This window comes from Oncorhynchus nerka, linkage group LG22, assembly GCF_034236695.1.
Source record: "Oncorhynchus nerka isolate Pitt River linkage group LG22, Oner_Uvic_2.0, whole genome shotgun sequence".
NCBI classification, from domain to species: Eukaryota; Metazoa; Chordata; class Actinopteri; order Salmoniformes; family Salmonidae; genus Oncorhynchus; species Oncorhynchus nerka.
In genome coordinates this window covers 49249357-49268658 of record NC_088417.1, presented here as the reverse complement: position 1 = coordinate 49268658, position 19302 = coordinate 49249357, and the positions used below count along the sequence as shown (strand labels likewise).

At 41.8% G+C, this 19302-nt stretch overlaps 1 protein-coding gene across 19 annotated transcripts in view; it reads right to left on the bottom strand.

Moving 5' to 3' along the window:
- Positions 1–19302, bottom strand: part of dlg2 (discs, large homolog 2 (Drosophila)) — a 367048-nt gene that overhangs the window by 279059 nt on the left and 68687 nt on the right. For all 19 annotated transcript variants that reach the window (XM_029627161.2, XM_029627167.2, XM_029627160.2 and 16 more), the window contains exon 3: positions 5687–5835. In XM_029627161.2, coding sequence (XP_029483021.2) covers positions 5687–5835 — 149 coding nt within the window. The remainder of the gene's footprint in view (positions 1–5686; positions 5836–19302) is intronic.

The following is a 19302-nucleotide window of genomic DNA, read 5'->3' as shown; positions in this document are numbered from 1 at the left end:
GTGCAAATCAATCACAGAACAGCAAAGGATCTTGTGAAGATGCTGGAGGAAAAAGGTACAAAAGTATCTATATCCACAGTAAAACGTGTCCTATAGCGACATAACCTGAAAGGCCGCTCCGCAAGGAAGAAGCCACTTCTCCAAAACAACCATAAAAAAGCCAGACTACGGTTTGCAACTGCACATGGGGACAAAGATCATACTTTGAGAAATGTCCTCTGGTCTGATGAAACAAAGATAGAACTGTTTGGCCATAATGACAATCTTTATGTTTGGAGGAAAAAGGGGGAGATTTGCAAGCCGAAGAACACCAGCATCATGTTGTGGAGGTGCTTTGCTGAAGGAGGGACTGGTGTACTCCACAAAATAGATGGCATCGTGAGGGGGGAAATTATGTGGATATATTGAAACAACCTCGCAATACATCAGTCAGGAAGTTAAAGCTTGGTCGCAAATGGGTCTTCCAAAGCATACTTCCAAAGTAATGTCAAAATGGCTTAAGAACAACAAAGTCAAGGTATTAGAGTGACCATCACAAAGCCCTGACCTCAATCCTATAGAATTCCTAGGCAATTTTTGCTAGGATTAAATGTCAGGAATTGTGAAAAACTGAGTTTAAATGTATTTGGCTACGGTGTATCTAAACTTTCGACTTCAACCAGGTTGGCAGGGTAGCCTAGTGGTTAGAGCTTTGGACTAGTAACCGTAAGGTTGCAAGTTCAAATCCCCGAGCTGACAATCTGTTGTTCTGCCCCTGAACAGACAGTTAACCCACTGTTTCTAGGCTGTCATTGAACATAATAATTTGTTCTTAACCGACTTGCCTAGTTAAATAAAGGTCAAATTAAAAAAAAAAAAAATGTAAACATACAGTGCCAGTCAAAAGTTTGGACACACCTACTCATTCAAGGGTTTTTCTTTATTTGTATTATTTTCTACAATGTAGAATAATAGTGAAGACATCAAAACTATGAAATAACACATATGGAATCAGGTAGTAACCAAACATTTTTTGGGGTCATAGTCCTGTTGAAAAACAAATGATAATCCCACTAAGCACAAACCAGATAGGATGGCATATCGCTGCAGAATGCTGTGGTAGCCATGCTGGTTAAGTGTGCCTTGAATTCTAAGTAAATCACTGACAGTTTCACCATCAAAGCATCCCACACCATCACACTTCCTCTAATGTTTGAGGGGCTCCCGAGTGGCGCAGCAGTCTAAGGCACAGCATCTCAGTGCTAGAAGCCTCACTATAGACCTTGGTTCGATTCCAGGCTGTATCACAACTGGCCGAGATTGGGAGTCCCATAGGGCAGTGCACAATTGACCCAACGTCGTCCGGTTTAAGGTTTGGCCGGGGTAGGCCATCATTGTAAATAAGAACTGACTTGCCTAGTTAAACAAAGGTTAAATTAAAAATACATTTAAAAAAATGTCCATTGCTTGTGTTTCTTGGCCCAAGCAAGTCTCTGCCTCTAACCCTATAACAGGCGCTGAGTCACTGGTTTACTGGTGCTCTTCCATGCCATCCCTAGGAGGGGTGCGTGGGTTGAGTCACTGACGTGATCTTCCGGTACGAGTTGGCGCCCCCCTCGGGTTTGTGCCGTGGGGGAGAACTTTGTGGGCTATACTTGGCCTTGTCTCAGGGTAGTAAGTTGGTGGTTGAAGATATCCCTCTAGCGATGTGAGACTGTGCTTTGGCAAAGTGGGTGAGGTTATATCTGCCTGGTTGGCCCTGTCTAGGGGTATAGTGGGACAGGGCCTCAGTGTCTCTCGACCCCTCCTTTCTCAGCCTCCAGTAATTATGCTGCAATAGTTTGTGTCGGGGGGGCTATGGTCAGTCTGTCATATCTGGAGTATTTATCCTGTCTTATCCAGTGTCCTGTGTGAATATAAGTATGCTCCCTCTAATTCTCTCTCTTCTTCTCCCTCTTTTCTCTGAGGACCTGAAACCTAGGACCATGCCTCAGGACTACCTGGCCTGATGACTCCTTGTTGTCCCCAGTCCACCTGGTTGTGTTGCTGCCTGCAGCTATGGAACCCTGACCTGTTCACCGGACGTGCTACCTTGTCCCAGACCTGCTGTTTTCGACTCACTCTCTATCGCACCTGCTGTCTCTAACTCTGAATGATCGGCGATGAAAAGCCAACTGATATTTACTCCTGAGGTGCTGACCTGTTGCACCCTCTACAACCACTGTGATTATTATTATTTTACCCTGCTGGTCATCTATGAACGTTTGAACATCTTGGCCATGTACTGTTATAATCTCCACCCGGCAGAGCCAGAAGAGGACTGGCCACCCCTCAGAGCCTGGTTCCTCTCTAGGTTTCTTCCTAGATTCCTGCCTCTTTAGGGAGTTTTTCCTAGCCACTGTGCTTCTACATCTGCATTGCTTGCTGTTTGGGGTTTTAGGCTGAGTTTCTGTTTAGCACTTTGTGACATCGGCTGATGTAAAAAGGGCATCATAAATACATTTGATTGATTTCAATAAATTTGATAGTAGTGGTTTCTTCGCAGAAATTCAACCATGAAGGCCTGATTCACTCTGAACAGTTAATGTTGAGATGTGTCTGTTACTTGAACTCTGTGAAGCATTTATTTGGGCTGCAATCTGAGGTGCAGTTAACTCTAATGAACTTATCCTCTGCAGCAGAGGTAACTCTGGGTCTTCCTTTCCTGTGGCGGTCCTGGTGAGAGCCAATTTCATCATAACGCTTGATGGTTTTTGCAAATGCACTTGAAGAAACTTCCAAAGTTCTTGACATTTACCAGATTGACTGACCATGTCTTAAAGTAATAATGGACTGTCGTTTCTCTTTGCTTATTTCAGCTGTTCTTGACAGAAGATAGTCCATATTATGGCACAACACAACTGATTGGCTCAAACGCATTAAGAAAGAAAGCAGTTCCACAAATTAACCTTTAACAAGTCACACCTGTTAATTGAAATGCATTCCAGGTGACTATCTCTATGCTTGTATGGATGTCAACCCCAGATTTGGCAAATATCCACTTTGTTAGATCAGATTTATTTGAATGTGCACCAATCTGGCATCTTTCTTCTAAATTAAGAACACTGTTGTACAGGAGTGACAATCGCTTCCTAATTTGTCAATTCTTAAAGATCCCATTACAGGCAAGATCCCCTGCATGGCTTAAACTTGCCTTTACAGTATTGAAGTAGCAGCGGCACAATTATTCCAAAAGATTGCCTTTCTCAAATGAGTGTTCATTCAGGACTGCAGGGTATGCCTCAGTACTCAAGAGTATTCAGGTAAAAAAGATCAAATGATCTAGAAATGATCTACCTCCAGCTCCAATTCGAGGACTTATTCAAATAAGTCTGACTCATTGTGGAAACTCTTGCTTTCATCAAATGGCAAGCATTTATAACACTCACCCCTTCAGTTCTCTCCATTCATTGATTTTAATTATAATGTCACAGGCCTGGCCCCATCACACAAAATGACTCGGCTGACAAAGACAGGCTTTCATGCTATTCTTTTCTGAAGCTTTCCAAACAAGGAAATAACAGGAGAGCAACAGAGCGGTGTCGGCAACAGAGTGCTGGACTGTGTAGCACTAGCTAATTGGCCTTTGAGAGAGAAAGGCCACGAATGTTGCAAGAGAGAGGTAGGCATTCTCATTTTGACGCCAAACCCACCAATGGTGTGAGTGGCCACAGAGCTCTATTTTGAACATTTGCTATGTTGCGGAACGGTTTGTACCGAACGACACATTTCCCCAAAACGTTGTACATTCTTGAACAGACGTGAGGTGCATTTTCATCCGTTTAGTGGGTGCGGCGAGATGTGGCATTAAGCAATGAATGACGTATTTAAAAGAGAAGAGAAGTCGGGAATAAACGAGTTCCGAATGAGAAAATAAGTTTTGAAAGGTCATCCAACTCGGAATTGTAAATCCGGCCTCTTTCTGTAGCTACGACCTGAAGATCAATGACGTCATCATGATTCAACCTTGTTTTTTTTCGAAGTTCCCAGGTGTTTTGAAAGCACCATAAATCCAGAGAATGCCAGACTTTGATGACAAAATTTGCCCATAAAGGACTGCCACAACACCTTCCTGTTCAAGTGAGCAGAGCACAACAAGGTGAGTCCAAAAATGTATTGTGTGCTGCTGTATAAATGATGTAATATGCCAGGGAGATAGTATTACATTCTAAGCTACAGTATACATAAGTGTATGTTGGGTAGGAAGATGTTAGTAGCCCTAATAATTTGGTATATTTACCCCTCTTCATTTATATTATATTGACGACGTCCGTCCTACCTTGCTCATTAATGTCTTCATCGAAATTATGGATTGCCTCTTATCTGCTTGTCATCCCCTTATGCCAGAGTTTGTACATCTCAATTGTCAGTAGAAACCACATTTGTTAAAGCAAGTCAGCCATATCAGCTATGATTTTTTAAAGTCAGTAAATGAGGATGAATAAACAGTTTCTCTGCCAGACAAGGCTCTGCTGATAGCCAGGTATGGCAGTGGTACGATGTTGGGACAGCTTTATGTAGGCCCTAACAGGGCACCATTTGTCACCGTGATAGTGCAATTAATGTATTGTACTGTGTAGTGGCTTTGCTGGCATGCATCACACTTTTTTGCCTCACCAAGATTTACATGCTAAAATCGCCACTGAGTAGGCTAATGTTAACTAGCTGGCTCATCGTTGCCCATGAAAGTTAGGCTAGCGAGCATTTTAGCCAGGTAGCCTAGCACAACTAAAACTAAAAGTGTGTACTGTATGACAGAGTCATAGACTGTTTCAGCAACATGAAAGAGATAAGGATGGCAATGGCTTTTTTTACTTACACAGAAATCAGTACCATGGACAACCACATCATATTAAGCTTACGTTGATTAGACGAGTTATTCACAATTTTTGATAAACAAATAAGGTTTTATATGTAAGATGGTTAAATAAAGAGCAAAAGTATTGATTACTATTATATTATTATTTGTGCCCTGGTCCTATAAGAGCTCTTTGTCACTTCCCACGAGCCGGGTTGTGACAAACTCACACTCATTTTTATGTTTAATAAATGTATCGTAAAGTGTGTGTGTGGCAGGCTTCAATGATGGCAACCAATCAACATTTGAGAGTGCACTGACCCTGTTGCTAGAGGGGGTACGCAGCTGGAGGTTGAATGTTTTGAAGGGGTACTATAAAATGTTTGGGAACCACTGATCTAGGTCATGTAACTGTTTGTTACATGCAATATTCTTTGTGGACTTCACTGGACAGATGTTGCGCTCCGGTTTTATGATGAAACAAACATTATGCCACTGTGTTACTGTTGTGTTCTTCTAGTCTCAGCCTTACGCCTATACAGTATATCCCAGTGGCATATGAACTAACAGGTTATAGAGCCAACATCACAACACATAAGTTGTAATGTGGCTTTTTTTCCCCCTGGCTTGGCTTCTCAAGTGAATTTACCCACACACCGCTACTGCTTAAACTATGATACAGAAAAACGTATCTTATTGTGATATTATATCATAGTGTTTTTTTTTAAAGTCATCTAGCTTCCTCTTTGGTAAAATAGGACCACTGCCACAGAACTACAAGGAGAAGAAACGGCCTTCCTATTCAAGTCAATTATTCCTTATTGGGTGGACTGGCAGGATTCATTATGTTTCTATGCCCATCAGGCTCACCTCTGTTGGGCAGGAATGTTGTAGCACCGTGGTGGGGAAGCCCGTGCCTGTTTGCTCCCACTTGTCAGCCATGTGGTTGATCTCTTCCAGCTTCTGCTCGCAGCTCTTTTGGGTGTTCAATAGCGTCACCTCATAGATCTCCTGGATATCTGTGAAACACATGACGGATACACATTTGATCATATACAATACTTAGAAATGTCTCTTGAGAGGAAATATGGATGAAAACAGCCACATGACACGCCTTCCGCTAATTCCGGTGTAAGTCAGCAGACGTTCATTTACTGCAGGTCAACATCCTGCGTTTCAGATGTACATGCAAATAGAGGTCTTGGATTAAACCGACAGCCTTATTGGTCTAAATAAATGGGGGCAATTTGTGAAATTAAATCACTGGTACTGATATTAGATGCCATAGCAGGAGAACATCATTGACATATCGCCAAATGCCCTTGTCAGGTATATCTGGGAAACATTTTAAGGGAAAGAAGCTGAGTAATTCCAAACTATGTAGTAGTACAATGCAGTTAACTTTCTCTGGATATTTGCATTGCATATGTCGGGAATTCACTCTCACTGAATGCTACTAAACTGATTTATAAAGTACAAACATTATTCTATAGGGTTGTATCAGTGCTAGGCAGGTTCTCAAGGTAAAGAAACCACAAACAAACAAAAAGCAAATAGCTGTAAGCACTAAATAGATGTTCAGCTCTGCTCCCAGTCCTTAGCCTTAGTGAAGACTGGCAGCTGATAGATGCTAGGTACTAGATGCTTCTTGATCGAGCAGTTGACAATATCTTTGACAAGGAGTCCAAGCTAGACCCATTTGAACAGCTGGTGCCACCAGCAGTCTGGTGTGCGCTGAAGAAGCTTGGTTAAAGCCGTTTTTCATTAAGTCTCAATTATACGGTGAAAATGCAGTTACGAAACTAATTTATTTAATTATTTTATCATTTCATTATTCATTATGCTAACTAACTTTCCAATTATTTGGTTACCAAAATGTAGTAATAATGATTTACAAATTATTCATGTCTTAAATGAAGTTATTATAAAGTGTTACACCAAAATATTTGATGAACCAGTTTTACATAACGTATTAACTGTGCATTGCTTTGTAGGCAATAGGCATTGAACAGACTTTCAATCTGTACATACCTAGACAGAGAAGGCGACTTACTCACTTGCATAAAACATTGCATTTGAAGTGGGTCTTTAGCCAAAAATCCCCTCCTTGTCAAAGAGACTGTCCTTTAGGCAATCTCAACTTTCAACATGTGTGACGACTCTGACCGAAGGTGGCTCCCCTTCCCGTTCGGTTCGGTTCGGTTCGGTTCGGTTGGGGCTCGGCGGCGGTCGTCGTCGTCGTCTCCGGCCTACTAGCTGCCACTGATTATTTTCTGCCCCTCCTTATATGTGTTTATTGAGTACACCTGTTTTGAGTTGGTTATAATTAGTGAGGCTTTATTAGTCAGCCGGCCCGCCTGGTTCCTTGTGCGGGTTTGATTATTGTAACCCTAGTGTTTGCATTAGATGTACAATGTTCGTGTATTTAGTGCTAGACTGGTTTCGTTTCCCTGTGTTTGGGGCATTTGGTTTGAGCACCCGTAAGTGGGTTGACCGTAGTTCACCGTGTGTGCGTTAAAGAAGCACTTTATTGAACTCTGCTTTCCTGCGCCTGATTTCACCCTCACGACACCCAGGACCTTACAACATGCAGCTGGATTCACGGCGGAGTTGCTCATTGGTTGTGGAAAATAACATTCATATTTTGTGTGGAGCATTAAATAGATTTACAATTATAACAAAGTAAAAAAACAAACATTTAGCTGTTAACTAGGCAAGTTGTATTTGGAAGCTTAAAATCAAAGCTACGAAGTTTTGTGGTTGGAATTGGGGTATATATTTAATTGTGAGCTATCAACTTTCGACAGATTGGTTTCATCTCGACTAACAAAAAAAATCGTTGTTCAGCAATCGAAAACCAACGAGTTAAGAGGGGAGAAAAAGTGAGTGTTCCAATATTTGCATAATCGTTGTGATTGAAGGATAGCTGTGAGGGTTATCGAATCAGGATCAAATCCTCTGTTCTCCTAGAGCTCATTAATGATAGAATGTTCATATTTGAAGATACTCCGAGTCAGTATTCATGTCATAAGAAGGAAACCCCCTCGACCACATCCAGAAATTGGGGAAAACAAAAACGTTCTCTCCTATTGATCCCCATTGTAAAATAAGCAACTTTTTCATTACAAAAATCCTGACCTTACGGTCCCACGTAGGTAAATAGCGCCTGCGAAAAGAACCCTGTGGCTTCAGGCTAATCAGCTTGGGAGAGTGGGAATTGTGGGGACCCGGTGTCCAAGTAGACGACACAAAGCTACACTATACAGTTCCAGTCAAAAGTTTGGACACACTACACATTCATGGATTTAAAAAATATATATTTTCTACATTTTAGAATAATAGTGAAGATATAAAAACTATATAGTAGACAAAAAAATAAACGGGTATGCCTTGTTAAAAGGGGAATTTGGGGAATTTATTTCCTTCTTAATGCATTTGAGCCAATCAGTTGTTGTGACAAGGTAGGGGTGGTATACAGAAGACAGCCCTATTTGGTAAAAGACCAAGTCCATATTATGGCAAGAACAGCTCAAATAACATTTACATTTAAGTCATTTAGCAGACGCTCTTATCCAGAGCGAAGAGAAATGACAGTCCATCATTACTTTAAGACATGAAGGTCAGTCAAGGAGGAACATTTCAAGAACTTTGAACGTTTATTCAAGCGCAGTCACAAAAACCATCACACGTTATGATGAAACTGGCTCTCATGAGGACCGCCAAAGGAAAGAAAAACCCAGAGTTACCTCTGCTGCAGTGGGTAAGTTCATTAGAGTTAACTGTGCCTCAGATTGCAGCCCAAATGACACCAATAAAAAGAAAATACTTGTTTGGGCCAAGAAACACGTGCATTGGAAATTAGGCCGGTAGAAATCTGTCCTTTGAACTTTTTGGTTCCAACCGTTATGTCTTTGTGAGACACAGAATAGGTGAATTGATGATCTCCGCATGTGTGGTTCCCACCGTGAAGCATGGAGGAGGAGGTGTGAGAGTGGTTTACTGGTGACACTGTCAGTGATTTATTTAGAATTCAAGACACACTTAACCAGTATGGCTACCACAGCATTCTGCAGCAATACACCATCTCATCTGGTTTGCGCTTAATGGGATTATCATTTTGTTTTTCAACAAGATAATGACCCAACACACCTCCAGGCTGTGTAAGAGCTATTTGACCAAGAAGGAGAGTGATGGAGTGCTGCATCAGATGACCTGGCCTCCACAATCACCTGACCTAAACCCAATTGAGATGGTTTGGTTTGGGATGAGTTGGACTGCAGAGTGAAGGAAAAGCAGCCAACATGTGCTCAGCTTATGTGGGAACTCCTTCAAGACTGTTGGAAAAGCATTCCAGGTGAAGCTGTTTGAGAGAATGCCAAGTGTGCAAAGCTGTCATGGCAAAGGGTGGTTACTTTGAAGAATCTAATATATACACTACTGTGTATATTTAATGTACAAAATAATTAGCCTCTATTTCAAAAACAACGACATTTCTAAGTGACCCCAAACCTTTGAACGGTAGTGTATTTTGATTTGTTTAACCGTTTTTGGGTTACTACATTATTCCATATGTGTTATTTTATAGTTTATGTCTTCACTATTATTCTACAATGTAGAAACACCCTTGAATGGGTAGCTGTGTCCTAACCTTTGACTGGTACTGTATGTACAAAAGTATGTGGACACCCCTTCAAATTAGTCGATTTGGCTATTTCAGCCACACCAGTTGCTGACAGGTGTATAAAATCGAGCACACAGCCATGCAATCTCTATAGACAAACACTGGCAATATAATTGCCTTACTGAAGAGCTCAGTGACTTTCAATGTGGCACTGCCATAGGATGCCACTTTTCCAACACGTCATATGTCAAATTTCTGCTCCGCTAGAGCTGCCCCAGTCAACTGTAAGTGCTGTTATTGTGAAGTGGAAATGTCTGGTAGCAACAACGGCTCAGTCGCGAAGTGGTTGGCCACACAAATTCACAGAACGGGATGGCCAAGTGCTGAAGCACGTAGAGTTAAAAAATGGTCTGTCCTCAGTTGCAACACTCACTGTGGAGTTCTAAACTGCCTCTGAAAGCAACGTCAGCACAATAACTGTTTGTCGGGAGATTCATGAAATGGGTTTCCATGACCGTGTAGCCACACACAAGCCTGAAATCACCATGCACAATGCCAAGCGCTGGCTGGAGTGATATAAAGCTAACCGCCATTGGACTCTGGAGCAGTGGAAATGAGTTCTCTGGAGTGATGAATCACACGTCACCATCTGGCAGTCGAATCTGGGTTTGGCAGAAGCCAGGAGAAAGCTACCTGCCCCAGATGACAGGACAATGCTTGTGCCAACTGTAAAGTTTGGTGGATGAGGAATATTGGTCTGGGGCTGTTTTTCATGGTTTGGGCTAGGCCTCTTAGTTCCAGTGAAGGGAAATCTTAATGCTACAGCATACAATGACATTCTAGCCAATTCTATGCTTACAACTTTGTGGCAACAGTTTGGGGAAGACACTTTCCTGTTTCAGCATGACAATGCACCTGTGCACAAAGCGGAGTCCATACGGAAATGGTTTGTCGAGATTGGTGTGGAAAAACTTGCCTGGCTTGCACAGAGCCCTGACCTCAACCCCATTGAACACAAAATGCGAGCCAGGCCTAATTGCCCAACCTCACTAATGCTCTTGTGGCTGAATGGAAGCAAGTCCCCACAGCAATGTTCCAACATCTTGTGGACAGCCTTCCCAGAAGAGTGGAGGCTGTTATAGCAGCAAAGGGGGACCAACTCCATATTAATTGCCCATGATTTTGGAATGAGATGTTCAATGGGCAGGTGTCCACATACTTTTGGTCATGTAGTGAATGTGTGTGGAAAACATTTAATCACAGGTAAGACATTTAACAATTTTAGTATAAAATTAGTATACTCTAACTCCATTCACTACTTGTAGCAGTATAGTCCGTTTGTTTGCGTTGCTGGTCTTAGCAAGCTTAATGTACCGGTCGGAAGCCCTACAATCTTCTGTTTTTCTAAATAGTGAGAACACTCAGGAGCAGGTAATGTTGAAATTTAATTTTTAGACATGTTGAACTTTTCTTAAATATAGTTTTTAATTGACTAAAGCAAGCAGACAAGAAAAATGTATTTGAAAAAGGTCATGCTTTTGCTGTGAGCCAATGGGGTAACCTAGGTAATCACAGGTCGTTTCCCCACATGCGGAAGAGGCCACAATGTTCTAATGCCGACAGACTATGGCAAAAAGGCCCGTCTCTTTGGCAATGGCATGAAGTGGCTAGCAGAGGAATGTTAGCTCAAGAGAATGGTAACCAGACTAGGTATCCACAGCCAAGAAGTGACATTCACTGCAATACAGAGAAATAAAGCTATTCAATTTAACCCTAATCTTTTTTAACAAATTCCACCCAGGAGGATACCTCATTCAAACCCCAAATGTCCTACTTTGAAAAAGTTTGATACAAAACACCCTAGTTTAACACTGATTGCAAGCACCATGTTTATCTATATACAACACAACTTGAAGTAATTCCCCTCCAGTCTTGTGTGTAATTTAATCCAAGAGTAGAGGTTGATGTCTTGCACGTATGTGTATCTTTGTTGTTGTAGCAGCTTCAGCTTAAGACACTCACTTTGCCAGAAGGCTATAGCAGGATTCACTTGAGTGGCGGATCCTTGAAATAGAACAGCTTTAGCACTGCTCAGAGACAGTAGGCTGGCATGCAGCCATGCATGAAGTGTCCTCTTTCTTTGGCATAGTACGATCAGATGTCAGGACACTGGATGCATTTTGTCACATATGGGAGAAAATATTAATTAATTAATTACACAAAAGTTTTTTTTTTTTTTATCAAAAAATAATAAGACTTAAAGACGACTGAGTCACAAATAACCCTTTCACCATCAAACGGGCAGCAGGTAGCCTAGTGGTTAGAGAGTTGGGATAGTAACCGAAAAGTCACTGGTTCAAACATCTGAGCCGACAAGGTGAAACATCTGTCAATGTGCCCTTGAGGAAGGCCTTTAGCATACATTTTCTCTGGGGGCACCATCATTTGCAATCTTCAATGCATTCCTAGTCATTCACCAAGAAAAGCCAACAATATAGGTTTGCACTTAAATGTATTCGTGTTGCACTGTTGCCGGTAGGTGCACTTCATTCAGAAGCCCTGTGCACCAGGTAGGCAAAGTGTTCCCATTTTGAACCTTTTCATTTGTCTTTAGAGACAAACTCCACCTACACGGCAGACCTGGAGATCTGTGGCTAAATCGAGTGTGCCTACTGAGCTGGCCAATCGGAGAGCTCAAATCACCGTGAATACAGCTTCCAGCAAAGTTTGGTACTAGCCTACATAAGATTTCATAAAATTAAAAAAATTATGGCCAGAGAGAGACTGTCAAACAAAAAAAATATTCAGCACTGTCAACACTGTACAAAATCATGTACATGTAGATGTTCGTAATTCGTTCATGGTGAGATCTCTAACACGTGGCCGGTAAGTGTCGTGTGCACACAGATTTAAGGCGTTCATGGTGAAATATTTCATAATAAACTTACAAGCAAACTGACATGACGTGTACGTGTCGTGAACGTGGCATCAGTTTGATGCCTTTGAAAAAAACTTGTCTCCATTGACAGTCCATGTTAATTAATTGAGGAATTGTATGGCGCTAGGAAGACATTAGGTGTCTTGGTGAGAGGTTTCAGTAGCTTCATGAGGCTTAATTCTGGCATGAATCACCCCCCATAAACTGGAGTAAAGTAAGGTGAGAGGAGGGAGCGTGAGAGGCAGACCCTCTGCTGTACTCTTCCTCCTTCTGCTGAAACTAATGCTGCGTTCAAGACAACTGGGAACTATGAAAAAAACTAGATCCGACTGGGAAATATTGTTGTGAACGGTCGGTCATCCAAGTCGGAATTCCAAGTCAAGTCCGGCCTTAAGATCACTGACGTCATGATTTTAACTTGGTTTTTCCCCCGAGTTCTTAGTTGTCTTGAAAGTACCATGACCATCAGATGCAGGTACCATCAGTCCAGTAAAATATACAGAACAAAAATATAAATGTAACATGTAAAGCGTTGGTCCCATGTTTCATGAGCTGAAATAAAAGATCCCAGAAATTTCCATATCCACAAAACTATTTGTGCACAAATTTGTTTACATCCCTGTGAGTGAGCATTTCTCCTTCTCTAAGATAATCCATCCACCTAACTGGTGTGGCATATCAAGTAGCTGATTAATCAACATGATCATTACACAGGTGCACCTTGTGCTGGGGTAAATATTCCACAGATGTCTCAAGTTTTAGGGAGCATGCAATTGGAAGGCTGACTGCAGCAATGTCCACCAGAGCTGTTGCCAGAAGATTGAATGTTAATTTCTCCACCATAAGCCACCTCCAATGTGATTTTAGAGAATTTGTCAGTACGTCCAACCAGCCTCACAACCGCAGACCTCACAACTGCAGAACCCGGACCTCCACATCTGACTTCTTCACCAGTGGGATTGTCTGAGACGAGCCACCCGGACAGCTGATGAAACTGAGGACTATTTATGTCTGTAATAAAGCCCTTTTGTGGGGAAAAAAACTATTTCTGATTGGCTGGGCCTGGCTCTTCACCCATGGCTGCACCCCTGTCCATTCATGTGAAATCCATAGATTAGGTCCTAATGAATTTATTTAAAATTGACAGATTTTCTTATATGAACTGTAACTCAGTAAAATCGTAGATATATATTTTTTTTTTACATGTTGCGTTTAGATTTTTGTTCAGTATAAAAAAGCTAATTATTTGCATATTATTTCAATTTATGCTCAACTTTGCCTTGCAAGTGCTACACCAACTGATCTATTTTTTTTTATCAAAGCTTGAGTTTGGTCTGAGAAGAGCTGTATTTTCAGGCCTGGCATGTAGCCAGTATGCTGTGATAATGTATTAGGCCAACTACTCAAACCTCATTCCTATAGAAGTGAAAAAAATCTGAGCAGTAAATCTTGGCTTGCATTTTGACTGTGAAAGTGGTTGGTGGCCACTTCTATAAAGCAACACATTTCACTGCACCCATCTGGTGTATTTGACAATAAAACCTATATATATTTTTTTTACAAATTATAATTTTTTAAAAACAGGAGGACCTGTCCCAGGGTGGAATCAAGCCATCGACATTGCGGTCAGGAAACTGACGCGGCATGCTACCAACTACTCCAAGTAAGTCACTTGGGGAAGTCCGTATACTTGCTTACCAGTGCCAGGATCACGACACTACTCCCTCCTTTTTAAGATACAATATTAGGTTTCATGTAACCATGTGACTGTGAAGCCACCCAAACATTCACTATCAGGGATGCCACCTCTTAACTGCCGGTCCTTTCACTTCTGACGTCATAGTAATGAAACAAGAGGGAGAGTGAGCTTTCCAAGGGTGGAATCGAACCCTAACGTTGCAGTCCTGAGACCTGCACGCTACCAACGACTCCAAGAAAGCATGCTCCCTTGGAGGAGGAGTCAGTAAATGTACTTATCAGCGTCAAGGGTCACTACAATATTAGGTTTCATGTAACCATGTGACTGTGAAGCCACCAAAACAGAGAACATAGACATCTGGACTCCACTAGCCATATCCTGCTACATTACCTTAGCCATAAAGTAAGTAACTGAAATTCCAAGTCCATTTTTTTCTCAGAGAAGCATTGAGGAAAATTGGAATTGAATGAATTGAAATAGAATTGGCTCCAATCTTGAAAATGGTAAGTGCTTCACTCAACCAACAGTTGGGCATTTAACCCTCATTGAAAATTGTTATGAAACCGGGTAAATGGAATTGACCCCAATCCTGACAAATGTATTACTCTAGAACAGGGATGGGCAACTGGAACACAGCCGAATTCACTACTTTTAAGGGATGTCCACATACTTTTAGTGTATATTATAGTATATAAACGCTTTTGTGGACAGTATACCCCTAGTTCTACACTCTTAGAATTAAGGGTGACCTGAGGAACCCTGTGGATATTTGTATGTTTGGGTAGTTGAGAGTTCTTCGAGGAAACTTTGATGTTTCAATGGAGCAAAGGGTTCCTAGAGGAACCTTTTGCTGGTACGTGCAGAGCACTTTGAATTTATTTTGCCGTTGGATTTGTTGCGCTCTCAGATTCAGAAGAAGATGAAATACAAGTACTATTTTAATATCAATATTGAATAATACAACATTGACCATCAGGCCCATTATATTATGACTGTAGCCTCCAGTTTTAATTACGAAAAGTTTTTTGTGAACGTAGATTTTTTTATTCGCTTCTATGAGGCTTATAGAGATGTACAGTGGGGCAAAAAAAGTATTTAGTCAGCCACCAATTGTGCAAGTTCTCCCACTTAAAAAGATGAGAGAGGCCTGTAATTTTCATCATAGGTACACTTCAACTATGACAGACAAAATTAGAAAAAAAAATCCAGATTTTTTTTTATGAATGAATTTATTTGCAAATTATGGTGGAAAATAAGTATTTGGTCAATAACAAAAGTTTATCTCAATACTTTGTTATATACCCTTTGTTGGCAATGACAGAGGTCAAACATTTTCTGTAAGTCTTCACAAGGTTTTCACACACTGTTGCTGGTATTTTGGCCCATTCCTCCATGCAGATCTCCTCTAGAGCAGTGATGTTTTGGGGCTGTTGCTGGGCAACACAGACTTTCAACTCCCTCCAAAGATTTTCTATGGGGTTGAGATCTGGAGACTGGCTAGGCCACTCCAGGACCTTGAAATGCTTCTTACGAAGCCACTCCTTCGTTGCCCGGGCGGTGTGCTTGGGATCATTGTCATGCTGAAAGACCCAGCCACATTTCATATTCAATGCCCTTGCTGATGGAAGGAGGCTTTCACTCAAAATCTCACGATACATGGCCCCATTCATTCTTTCCTTTACACGGATCAGTCGTCCTGGTCCCTTTGCAGAAAAACAGCCCCAAAGCATGATGTTTCCACCCCCATGCTTCACAGTAGGTATGGTGTTCTTTGGATGCAACTCGGCGTTCTTTGTCCTCCAAACACGACGAGTTGAGTTTTTACCAAAAAGTTATATTTTGGTTTCATCTGACCATATGACATTCTCCCAATCTTCTTCTGGATCATCCAAATGCTCTCTAGCAAACTTCAGACGGGCCTGGACATGTACTGGCTTAAGCAGGGGGACATTCATTAAAAATCCTACAATGTGATTTTCAGGACTTTTTTTCTCATTTTGTCTGTCATAGTTGAAGTGTACCTATGATGAAAATTACAGGCCTCTCTCATCTGTTTAAGTGGGAGAACTTGCACAATTGGTGGCTGACTAAATACTTTTTTGCCCCACTGTATGAGTTCCTCAAAACCTATGCAAATCCCAATGTTGGAAAAGTTACCACTTTATTTCTACATGTAATCAGAAATGTTAATATTATTACTATAATATTAGATGATGTAATATGCATAAATATTCAAGGAATATTTATATTTGCAGTGTACCAACTAAACATGATGAACAGGAATGACATTTACTTTCACGGATGGCCAAAAATAACGATCTGAAAGTCACGCCTCCAATCTTCTGATAAGCTGCCGCCGCTACAGTATGTTAATGTGAGCCCCTCCCATCAGAAAAAGGTTCCAGTTTGAACATTTACATAGGGGTTCCACTAAGAATCTTTTCCTCTAAGAATCTGAAAAGGTTCCCCCTTTTGTACAATAACGTAGGTGGACTATTACTTGTAATGCAATCGAAGAAAAGTTAACAATGTATACTTTTCAAAAGAATGGCTACTGCATGTTCTACAAAAGAAACTGAACCCATGACAAGTTATCTGCTGCAGCAGTCCAGAGGTAACCGCGGACAAAACCCACATTTACATTTAAATGGAGGTTAATGACAACAAGCAATTTTCATTCATCACAAGACGCTAGGAGTACAATGGTTCAGTCCCCAACACGGACAACTGTTCGAGCAAGTCCTCAGTACACTGCTAAGAATGAGTATTTTAGTATTTTGTTTTGAGTTAGCTGAGAAACTTTGTCAAGTTTGAAAGTCACTACATATTTGTGTAACAAACCAGTGGCACAAATGCCTCTTTTTTTAGGCACATACAAATACACACTTCATTGAACCAAAATGTATGCAAATCCCCTGAACTCATTAAGCGCCAAGTAAATGCAGAATTCTCTTCGTCACAGCCATCTTGAGATTCAATGTGATATTCACATGTTCTACTAGCCAACAACACGACACGGCACCGTATTTAGTAATACTTGTAGAGGTACCATATTCAGCAACATGAACAGATTTAGATTCTCTTTATTGTCCTACTGCAGGGACATTTGGTTGCAGCAGTTCAAAAACCTAAAAAAACAAACACACAAATCAGAGACAACAAAACAGGGTAAACACAGCATTAGCATTGTGTGACTTTGTGTTTCCCTGTTTTGCTGCTTTTAAGTGTAATTCATTTCAATTCAGATATATTATCATATCATAAAATGTCAAATGGCCTACCGGTATATGCAACTTACTGTAAAATAGTGAACCTTATTCCAACAATCAAAATGTTTCAAACTAAAAGTAGCACACAGGGTAACTTACAGTTTAGTCAAACTTTGCTGGTCTCCATGGACATTCTGAGTGCTGCTGGTCCCTTGAAGCAGTGTGCTGTGGGAGCACCAGATGCCCCTGCAACCAAACAGCAAGTCTAATCCTCCGACAATCCGCCTGTTCAACTCCAATACAGACAATGACATTGCACCCTGGGCAGCACACACACTCCGGCAGCTGATTTCTAATGCAGCCCTGCGTCTCAGAATGTGTTTAACGCTGACAAGCTGACAAGCAATCCCCTCCACAACCTCTCTCATACACCCCCACCCAGTGTATACATATGGGTGTCCCCGAATTTCATAGACAGTTGAATCAACACGTGAATCTACCGGCAGGCACTGGCAGTGACATTCTTTGGCATGGGGAGGAGGTATGGGGAGCCCCTACCAGCCCTCATTCCTCTCTGTCCCTCTCTGTCTCAGCGTGCTGAGCTGTCTGAGGGATGGGGGGGAGGTTAAGAGCACTCTCACGCGTGAAGAGCACACTTGAGCCTGTGAGGACAGCTCAACAGGATATCACTTTAAGTGGTCACATATCACCAGGGTGGAGGGCCACTGGCTTCCACACAGGGAGACATCTTCCCTGGCTTTCGCACACGGGGACAAAACGGGGACAGAAAACAATCCCAAACTGAGGCCATCGGGATAGTCCCTACTCCAGGAGGATACATGCACTATGTAATCTAAACTCAAGAGCTTGAAACTCAACCACAAGCCTGCTGGGGTAGGCCTGATAAAGCAAGGGTGATATAATAGCCTTTCTGAGATGGCTACAAAATACTGCCTTGGGGAATCACATGTCAAACACGTCCATAGACTTGCTTTAGTCTCAGAGGAGTGTAGCATGTGAATATTCTGACCTGTAGGGTGTCTACCCACACAGCCCAGAGTAGATGAAAACGCACTCTGATGATGAAATCTCACTTCCTTATGTTATAAAATACATATGGTAACACTTTACTTAACACCGAGCATCAGAACACGGTGTAACGCGGACAGAATCGTGTCAAAAAGGTTGACATAACCTGTCATAATATGGTCATTACACATTTAGACCTGTTGTGACATATATTGCGTTATTTTATGGCTGGTTATGACATCTACAGTGCATAGTGTAAAAACCTGCGAGAGAGAGAGATCCCTTTTTCAGGACCCTGTCTTTCAAAGATAATTCGTAAAACTCCAAATAACTTCACAGATTTAAACATTGTTTCCCATGACTGTTCAATGAACCATAATCAATTAATGAACATGCACCTGTGGAACAGTCGTTAAGACACTAACAGCTTACAGATGGTAGGGAATTAAGGACACAATTATGAAAACTTAGGACAATAAAGAGAACTTTCTACTGACTCTGAAAAACACCACAAGAAAGAAGACCAGGGTTCCTGCTCAGCTATAGTGAACGAGCCTCAGGCATGCTGCAAGGAGGCATGAGGACCGCAGATGTGGCCAGGGCAACACATTTCAATGTCTGTGCTGGGAGATGCCTAAGACAGCGCTACAGGACGGACAGCTGATCATCCTCGCAGTGGCAGACCACGTGTAACAACATCTGCACAGGATCGGTACATCCGAACATCACACCTGCTGGACATGTACAGGATGGCAACAACAACTGACCGAGTTACACCAGGAACGCACAATCCCTCCATCAGTGCTGAGACAGTCCGCAATAGGCTGAGAGAGGCTGGACTGAGGGCTTGTAGGCCTGTTGTAAGACAGGTCCTCATCAGACATCACCAGCAACAACGTCGCCTATGGGCACAAATCCATCGTCGCTGGACCAGACAGGGCTGGCAAAAAGTGCTCTTCACTGACGAGTCTGGGTTTTGTCTCACGAGGG